General features: G+C 43.2%; 1 protein-coding gene and 1 long non-coding RNA gene across 2 annotated transcripts in view; one reads left to right on the top strand and one right to left on the bottom strand.

Moving 5' to 3' along the window:
- Positions 1-7,273, bottom strand: part of LOC106723989 — a 13,214-nt gene extending 5,941 nt beyond the window's left edge. The window contains exons 1-2 of the long non-coding RNA XR_001359741.1: positions 7,264-7,273; positions 607-614 (exon numbers count right to left, since the gene is read on the bottom strand). This is a non-coding gene — a long non-coding RNA (uncharacterized LOC106723989). The remainder of the gene's footprint in view (positions 1-606; positions 615-7,263) is intronic.
- Positions 7,274-9,840: 2,567 nt separating this feature from the next.
- The window catches only part of SNRPC (small nuclear ribonucleoprotein polypeptide C), a 19,071-nt gene continuing 18,842 nt past the window's right edge, over positions 9,841-10,069 (top strand). The window contains exon 1 of the mRNA XM_005881753.2: positions 9,841-9,945. Within this exon, the coding sequence (XP_005881815.1) occupies positions 9,938-9,945 (8 nt within the window). The 5' untranslated portion in view covers positions 9,841-9,937. The remainder of the gene's footprint in view (positions 9,946-10,069) is intronic.

Genomic DNA, 10,069 nt, shown 5'->3' with positions numbered 1-10,069 from the left:
CATATTTTGGACAAAGAATTTCACATTTAGATATATTTTTAATATTATCTATAGATATACTATTTCCAAAGGTAGCTTCAATAATAGATCCATTACAAATCATTTCACAGGGGATTTCAATAATATCCGTGCCTAAATGAAAACTGTTATCGAGTTTGCCATCTCCAAGTTTTACTAACCATTCACTATAAGCAGAATCCTCTGATCTCATATTTGTTGTAAGAGACAACTTTCTGAAACATTCCCAAACATTACAATACTTTAAACTCGTTTGTACTATGACTCGCATAGTAGCATGCGGTACAATACTGAGACACTGTCGAAAATCTCCTCCAAGAAGGAGAACTTTCCCACCAAATACAACATTCATATTTCTCTTGGTAATCTGTCTATGGCATTTATAGCATGACTGGATGCCATGGTGCATTCATCAATAATGAGAAGTGGGCCTTTTTATAGTTTTAGCAACTTCACTGTTTATATCGAGTCTAGAAATTGAAGTTTCATTTAGTGGAATGAGTAATTTATATTGGGAATGAAAGGTGCTTCCACCGAGAAGTAAATTTGCAGCAATTCCTGTAGACACTGTGGGTAAAACAGTACTACCACGACCTCTAATATAATCTATTAAAACTTTATAAAGATATGCCTCCACGCTCCGAGGGCCAGTTCCTGCCTCAAACCTCACCCTTGCGGGAAACAGCTCCAGGAAACAGCTTGGGGAGGGCACAGCCGTTGCCAAGACAACCCCTGCAGGACTGACTTCCTTCTGGTTGGTCGAGCCTCGGTTGTGACGTTACACCCATGGTTTTTATATAAATAGATGTTTCATTTCTCTTGAATAATTGCTGAGGAGTCGATTTCTTGGGTCATAAGGTAGGTGTATAAAAAACTTTACAAGAAACCACCAAACATTTTTCCAAAGTAGTTGTATCATTTTTCACTCCTGTCAGCAATAAATGAGACTTTCCAACATTGGTATTTGCAGTCTTTTTAATTTTTGCCATTATAGTGGATTTGTGATGGTATCTTGTTGTAGTTTTAATTTGCCTTTCCCTCATTAGTAACATTTTTGATCACTTCTTTATTTTTTCTTTTGTGAGTGTCCAAATCTTTTGCTCATTAAAAAAAAATTGGGGTACCTTTCTAATTGATTTCTGAAAGTTTTCAATATATTCTGAATGAGAGCATTTGTGAAATAAATGTTTTACAAATATATTCTCTCAGTCGATGGCTTTCCTTTTCCTTTTCTTTTTTTGTTTGTTTTTTTTTAATCCTCACCTGAGGATATTTTTCCCATTGATTTTTTAAAAAATATATATACTTTAAAAAATATATTTTATTGAATTCAAAGAGGAAGGGAGAGGGAGAGAGAGATAGAAACATCAATGATGAGAGAGAATCATTGATCGGCTGTCTCCTGCACGCACCCTACTGGGTACTGGGGATCAAGCCTGTGACCCGGGTATGTGCCCTTGATGGGATTCAAACCTGGGACCCTTCAGTCTGCAGACTGATGCTCTATCCACTCAGCCAAACCCGCTATGGCTCCCATTTATTTTTTAGAGAGAATGAAAGGGAGGGGGAGAGACAGAGAGAGAAACATCGATATGAGAGAGACACACCGATTGGTTGCCTCCTGCACATTCCCTGACTGAGGCTGGGGATCAAGCTGACAACCAAGGTATGTGCCCTTGACCAGAATCCAACCCAGGATTCCAGACCAATGCTCTATCCACTGAGCCAAACCAGCTAGGGCTCGTTTTTATTTTCTTAACCATGTCTTGTCAGGAGCAGAAGTTTTAAATTCTGATGAAGTATAAATTTATCCAATTTTTAAATGGCTGTTTACTTTCTGTGTCCGAAGAAATCTTTGCCTCTAGGTTGTGAATCCTAATTACTTTTTAAAAATATTTTTATCGATTTCAGAGAGGAAGAGTGGGGGAGATGGAGAGATAGAAACATCAATGATGAGAGAGAATCATTGTTCGGCTGCCTCCTGCACACTCCACACTGGGGATCTAGCCCGCAACCGGGCATGTGCTCTAACTGAAATCGAACTGTGACCTCCTGGTTCATAGGTCGAGGCTCAACCACTGAGCCACGGCGGCCGAGCTACTTTATTTTACTTTATTTCTAGGGGAGGGAGGGAACAGAAGTACAGAGAGGTTAAGTACCAAGTACTTAAATTAGTGCTGGAAGCAAACAAACAAATTTTTCCTCTTTAAACTCAGAAGAGCAGGAGGCCAAGCAGGCTTCTTTGGTGATCAAATGAAGGACTTTAAAGGACATCCGGGAGGTTGGAAACAAGAGCCGTGACTGAGGTTCTCAGGACTTCAGTCTCAGGACTTTCAAGCTGAATAAACCCCGCACGTAGCTAGAGCCTAGAGTAGAGTCACCAAGGCTGAAATTGCTTGCAATCTCAGCAGACCCAACAGAGCAGCCCTGCCCCTTCCCACAGCAGCAAGAATTTGGGGGAATGCATTCAAGGGTGCCAGTTTGCCAGTTTGGAAGTCTGCATGTTATCTGAGTCACGTCTCCAAGGAAGAGTCTGCTGAGGAAGGCCGTTTGCAGGGTGTGGTTCCCGGAGATAGTTCCCCAATACAGCCAGGATGAGTGGAGTACCCCTCCCACCGTATTCTGTTTCTGTTTCTTTCCTATTTTTTTTAAACAATCATTTACTTTATTTTTAAAATTCATAACATTTAAACATCAAAATTTTGAAAAAGTATATAGTGAAATATATCCCTTCCACCTTTGCATTTCACAACAATTAACCCACTGTTACTTTTGAGAAACTTTTTAAAAAAATATATTTTATTGCTCTGACCGGTTTGGCTCAGTGGCTGGAGCGTCGGCCTGTGGACTCAAGGGTCCCAGGTTCGATTCCGGTCAAGGGCATGTACCTTGGTTGCGGGCACATACCCAGTAGGGAGTGTGTAGGAGGCAGCTGATTGCAGGCCCCACACTGGGGATGGAGCCCACAACCCAGGCATGTGCCCTTGACTGGAATAGAACCTGGGGCCCTTCAGTCCTCAGCTGATGCTCTATCCACTGAGCCAAACCACCTAGGGCTCCTTTAAGAAACTTTTAATGCATCTACAAGATAATACAAATATGTAGTATTTCCCCCCTTTTTAATATAAATGCTATCTACTATATACACTGTTCTGCACCCTGCTTTTTTCAACCAGTAATATGACTTGGAGAGCTTCCTGTATCAGTACACACAAAGATATTTCTCATTCTTTTCTGCAGCTGCATAGTATTCCACAATATAGATATTCTGTAATTTATTTGATCAGGTCCTTGTTGATGAATATTTATTTAGCTTTCCAGATTTTTGCTCTTTTGTTCAAACACTGAAAAAGCTTGTACATAAATCATTTCGCACACCGGCAACTATAACTGTAGGATAAATGTCTAGAAATAAAGTTGCTGAGTCAAAGAGTGTGTACATATGGAATTTTGGTAGACACTGCCAAATTGCCATTCCTGTTGCCTAATAGTTCCTCGATGCCTAATTATTAATCATTTAAATTTTTACCAATCTGATAATAATGGTACTTCAGTGACTTTTCATTTGAATTAATATGATTATGAGTGAGAATGAATATTTTTTTATATGTTTAAAGGACATTTATATTTCCTTTTCATTTGTACATTTTTATTGAGTTTTCATTTTATCATTATTAGGAGCTTTTTAATTTTAAATATATTTTTATTGATTTCAGAGAGGAAGGAAGAGAGAGAGGGAGAGAGAGATAGAAACATTAATGATGAGAGAGAATCCCCACATGGAGATCAAGCCCGCAACCGAGGCATATGCCCTGACCCGGAATCGAACAGTGACCTCCTGGTTCATAGGTCAATGCTCAACCACTGAGCCATGCTGGCTGGGCTATTAGAAGCTTGTTATATGTTATACCCAGCATCTTTTTTGAAAAAATTGTTTTATTGATTTCAGAGAGGAAGGGAGAGGGATATAGAAACATCAATGATGAGAGAGAATCAACCATTGATTGGCTGCCTCCTGCATGCCCCCTACTGGGGGAAATCGAGCCCGCAACCTGGGCATGTGCCCTGATGGAGAATCGAAATGTGACCTCCTGGTTCATAGATTGATGCTCAACCACTGAGCTACACCTGCTGGGTTCAATATCTTTTTGAAGTCAGGTGTATTGACTAAGTATTATGTATACTAAGATTCACCTTTTAATAGAGCTGTCCTTTGTAGGTGAAAGGCCCTCCAGCAGGGGGACTATATATAGGCGATTTGAGGCACTGTCCTTAATTTAAAAACTCCAGCTCATCAATTGCAGTACGGGAGTTACTGGGAGCCAGGTTACACTCAGGCCAAGATTTTGAAGGTCTCAGATGTACATGCAGTGTGTTCAGTGGAAAGAGTGTAAGCACTGGACTCTGAATTTCTGGGTTCAAATCCTGTCTTTGCCATGTGGTTTTGTTTTTTAGGATTCCACATATAAGTGAAATCATATGTTCCACTTCTTGGTATTTATGTGAAGAAAATGAAAGCATATATTTGAAAAGGTATCAAATATATGTTAATATCAAGTTCTTAATATCACTTCTTTGGGTCTCAGGTTCCTCATCAGTAAAGAAAACCTAAGGCCCCATCTGGGGAGCTCAGTTGGTTACAGTGTCATCCCAATATTTGGCTCTATCCGCTGAGCCAAACCAGGGCATTTAGATCTAAAATGCATTGTGTTTGAATTCCAGTACCTCAAGCTATTGCTTTGACTTTGGGGATGTTGCTTAACCTCTTTGTGTTTCAGCTTTCTCATCTGTAAAATGGAGACAATAAAAGTACCTACTTCATAGGTTCATGGCTGTGAGGACTGAATAAGATAGTTTTCATAAAGCACTTAGCACAGTAAGCATACTTAAACTGGTGGATAGTATTGGCGCCGTCATAAGAATTGATACTAAAAACACAGGTCTCTTGAATTCCATACCCATGAATCCTTCCAGGCCTCTTCATGGCCACATAAAAGATGAGCTATGGAACTCAGAGGCATCTTTCCTCTCCCGTCGAATAAGAGACTTGAGGCTCACTTTGCAGACATCATTGGCTGCTGACTCTTCTACCTAGTCAATAATACTGTAATAACTTTGTACAGTGACAGATAGTTACTAGACATATTGTGGTGACCACATTATAAGGTATATAAATGTAGAATCACTATGTTGCACACCTGAAACTACTATAATAGTGTATGTCAACCATACTTGAAATTTTGAAAATCCAAAACAACCCTAAAAAGATAAAAAAGAACTTGCTCCCCTGGCCCTGGGGCTTTGGCTTTTCCCGTTCCCATCAGTGAACTCTCTGTGTACTGTGAGGGAGGCAAGACAATGACAGCAGACCTGAAGAATAATTATTTCCCCCGCTACTCCACCAGGCAAAAACGAATGGGCTGTGCTGCCATCCTATAGGTGCCAGATGGGCATCCTCAGTGTGCCCCAGTGTTGCTCTCACTTGCTCAGGCTAGGTGCCAAAAGCCTTGTCTCCAGGCACTGGCCTTGGGAAGCAGCAGCTAGGTCAACTCTCAATTGCAGGGTAGAGTGCGATGAAGATTGGGTGAAGTCCTCAGCAGGATTCCCATTCCTCTCACCAGCCACGGTCATGAGTTCTCAGCCACAGCTAGTTCACACCCACCTGGTGGCCTGGTGGCAGCTTCTACAACTGGCCCTATGTCCTGCTGTTGTTTCCAAATACAAAGGTCAAGTTTTAGCCTTCTCAGTCCCCTTCATGGCAGCGAGGTCTCGGTTCAAAAAGAAAAGTTAGGAAATAGATCACAATGGTCTGATCCTCCCTAGTGAGCCATCTATCCACAGAGGAGCCCCCTCTGAGCTGGAAGTACAGCCGGGAGTGCAGAAGCAAGTCCACCTCTGGGATTCAGCCTCTCCCCAACATTTCAGGGCCCTGCGGTCTGGAATTGGAATTAAGAACTATAGACTCTGAAGAGTGCCTAAAAGGTAGAAGAGTCAGCAGCCAATGATGTCTGCAAAGTGAGCCTCAAGTCTCTTATTCGACGGGAGAGGAAAGATGCCTCTGAGTTCCATAGCTCATCTTTTATGTGGCCATGAAGAGGCCTGGAAGGATTCATGGGTATGGAATTCAAGAGACCTGTGTTTTTAGTATCAATTCTTATGACGGCGCCAATACTATCCACCAGTTTAAGTATGCTTACTGTGCTAAGTGCTTTATGAAAACTATCTTATTCAGTCCTCACAGCCATGAACCTATGAAGTAGGTACTTTTATTGTCTCCATTTTACAGATGAGAAAGCTGAAACACAAAGAGGTTAAGCAACATCCCCAAAGTCAAAGCAATAGCTTGAGGTACTGGAATTCAAACACAATGCATTTTAGATCTAAAGCTGTGCTCATTGACACTATATGATATTATTCCTTGATGAAGTTGTCTTATCATAGTTCTTACCATAGAATGCTATAAGTCTTTGTTTCTATTTGCCGGGGCTGACCAGCAGTCCCTGAGTGACGGATGAACAGATTACTCTGACACATGTTTCTGTGAAAGAGAAGCTAAGGGGCTAATTTGCTTTAGGACAGTGGTTCTCAACCTTGGCTGCACATTAGAATCACCTGGGAATCTTTTTAAAATCCTGATTTCTGGGCTTCATCCTCCGGAAATTCTGTTTCTTTGTTACTAATGTTGTGGCCCCACCCCATAACAAAGAAACAGAATTTCCGGAGGAGGAGGCCCAGAAATCAGGATTTTGAAAAGATTCCCAGGTGATTCCAATGTGCAGCCAAGGTTGAGAACCACTGCTTTAGGAGCAAATAGCCCTGATTGCCTGCCTCATTAGCTTTCTATTGTTAACAACAGCTTGAACTAAAATTGACCTCTAGATATAATCAGCAGCACAAGTATCCTTGAGAAAGCACATGCTTCTACAAGGTCAGGTCTTTAAAAACTAAACATAGAGATTCTAGCAAAACACCAGGGGGATCAGACTTGCTTGGAAAAGTCAAGGTAGGGGCTGCGGCCTTCAGCAAGGTCCCCTCAGAGGCCCCGACCTTTCGGAGAATCCTCCTTACAGACATCCCAACCGAGTCCCGTGCTTCCCCAAATCTATTATTTTAAACTAGAGGCCCGGTGCACGAATTCGTGCATGGGTGGGGTCCCTCTGGGTGGCCTGCAGGGATCGGGCCAAAACCCGCAGTCCAACACCGGCTGCAGCTCCTACCTGCCGCTCCTGCTCATCCCAGCCCCACTGTGCCTGCTGCGGGCTGCCGCCCAATCAGTCCTGATCAGGAGAGGCTTGCGCTGCCATAGCAGCGCTCGCCAGCCATGAGCCCTGCGTCTGGCACCCTCACAAGGGGAGTGACCTGCGAGATTGGGCTGAAACCTGCTCTCCGACATCCCCAGAGGGGTCCCGGATTGTGAGAGGGCTCAGGCCAGACTGAGGGACCCCACTGGTGCACAATTGGGCTGGAGAGGGACCGCAGGAGGGCTCCAGGACATGTTCGGCCCATCTAGCTCAGTCCTGATTGGCCGGACCTCAGCAGTAAGCTAACCTACCAGTCAGAGCATCTGCCCCCTGGTGGTCAGTGTACATCATAGCGACTGGTTGACCAGTTGACTGCTCCCTGGTGGTAAGTGCACGTCATAGCGAGCAGTTAAGCAGCCTTAGCATATTATTAGCATATTACGCTTTGATTGGTTGTCCTGCCATTCGGTCTATTTGCATATTACCCTTTTATTATATAGGAATATTTTAATTTTTTTATTGTGGGAGAGCGTTTGTTGCCTAGCTTCCTCCACGCTGCCGCTCTCTATGCAGCATGAAGTTTCTAATGGGGAGGATTGCTCTGATCCCCCCATGTCACTGCTATGGGCTCCCTACCATTGTCCTCTTAGGGCAGTGGTTCTCAACCTTGGCTGCACATTAGAATCACCTGGGAATCTTTTTAAAATCCTGATTTCTGGGCCTCATCCTCCGGAAATTCTGTTTCTTTGTTACTAATGTTGTGGTCCCACCCCATAACAAAGAAACAGAATTTCTGGAGGATGAGGCCCAGAAATCAGGATTTTAAAAAGATTCCCAGGTGATTCTAATGTGCAGCCAAGGTTGAGAACCACTGCCCTACTGCAAGGGCCAGCCAATCAATGATTCTCTATCATCATTGATGTTTCTATCTCTCTCTCCCTCTCCCTTCCTCTCACTGAAATCAATAAAGATATATTTTAAAAAAGAATAAAAAGAATACATCATAGTTAATGTTGTCTACTTAATGTTGACAGCCCAGAAGGAGACACACAGTATCTGACTGATTGCTCTTAGCATTACTAATGCTAAGAATTACCACTGTTTTAGGGTGGTGGAAGCCTGATAACTTCATTGTGCAGTTAACTTTTCTTTCAGGATCAGGAAGCTTAAACTTGTTAAAGCTCAATTTCCTCACCTGAAATGTGAATAACACGGTTGCTGAGTAGATTAAATAATTAATGCATTTAATGCTCCTGGGTCATAGTAAACATTCAAAGTAGCAATTATTATTATTCCACCATCAGAAAATGTGAAGCAGAATAATCAAAAGCTTCTCCTCCCCAGTTTCATTTTGGAGTCTGATAGACCAGGCTGGAAGTTTGGCCTTGTTGTTAGAACAGGTTATATTTGTGGACAAGTAACTCCTATCAATTTCCTCCTATGTAAAGATAACTACTATTTGGGGAGGGCTTAGTATGTACAGACATTGCACTAAACACTTTACAAACATTTTCACATTTAATTCTTCCTTAAACCCCACAAATCATATGAACTATTATCCATATTATCAACCACTGAGCCACACTATTCTTCAGAGGAGGAAACTGCACAAGCAGCACAGCTAGGAACCCGAAATGGGACTTGAAACTGATTATTCTACTATCTCCTGGGGTCAATGAGGCTCAAAAAAAGAGATGCTTGGGTTGCAGGCTGGATTCCCAGTAGGGGGTGTGCGGGAGGCAGCCAATCAATGATTCTCCCTTATCATTTATCTCTCTCTCTCTCTCTCTCTCTCTCTCCCTTCCTCTCTGAAATCCATAAAAAGATATATATTTTTAAAAAAGAGATGCTATGGAAAATTGTTTGCACCTGGCTTTATTGCTTTAAGCAACCTGTTATTTCTTTGTTGTCACCTTCATAACAAGCTTTCTGTGTTTTTTTAAAAAATATTTTATTGATTTTTTACAGAGAAGAAGGGAGAGAGATAGAGAGTTAGAAACATCCATCAGCTGCCTCTTGCACACCCCTACTGGGCATGTGCCCGCAACCAAGGTACTTGCCCTTGACCGGAATCGAACCTGTGACCCTCCAGTCCGCAGGCTGACGCTCTATCCAGTGAGCAAACCGGTCGGGGCAAGCTTTCTGTTTTTTTAAACCGAACTCCCGCTTTCCCGATTCATTTTTCACCCCACATAGAACTTGGCTCCATCTAACCTACGACATACCGACTTTATTATTCTGTCTTCCCCAACTCAAATGTCAACTCCAGGAGGACAGGGATTTTATTTGTTTTGTCCACTGCTCTCTCCTCAGTACTTATAGTAGTTAGCCTGGCACACAGTGGGTAACTGTTAGATATTTGTCCAGGGAATGAATAACACGCTTCCAGAAGACTCAGGACTCGAGATAAAATAAATGCACGTGGATTGAACCTCGTAGGGACCCTTAGCACTCCGTCTTCCTGTAGGTGAGGGGAAGGGAAGCCCCGCCCCCACTCGGCTACAGACCCGGTGACGCCGTCGCACCGGCGCGGGGCCGACTGATTGGATGACTGGGAGGATTTCTGAAGTCGCGTTTGAGATCTCGCGATTCCGCGGAGTCGGCGCTGGCTGTGTGCGTCATTTCCGGCGGCGCGGTCGCGCAGTGGCCAACAGAGTGCCAACGGCCTGCAGAACAACATGCCGAAGTGAGTGGGGGCCTGAGTCTGGGGGTGTTCGCGGTCACAGTCACTAATTGGGGCCCCGGGAGGGAGTGCAGAGCGGGATCTGGCTCCTGAAGCTTCTAGGGAAGCGGGAGGGTCTGGGAAGGGA

The sequence above is a fragment of the Myotis brandtii genome, unplaced genomic scaffold (genome assembly GCF_000412655.1).
Source record: "Myotis brandtii unplaced genomic scaffold, ASM41265v1 scaffold687, whole genome shotgun sequence".
NCBI classification, from domain to species: domain Eukaryota; kingdom Metazoa; phylum Chordata; class Mammalia; order Chiroptera; family Vespertilionidae; genus Myotis; species Myotis brandtii.
Note: the sequence above shows the minus strand (reverse complement) of the source record. Positions and strands in the feature narration are given on the sequence as shown.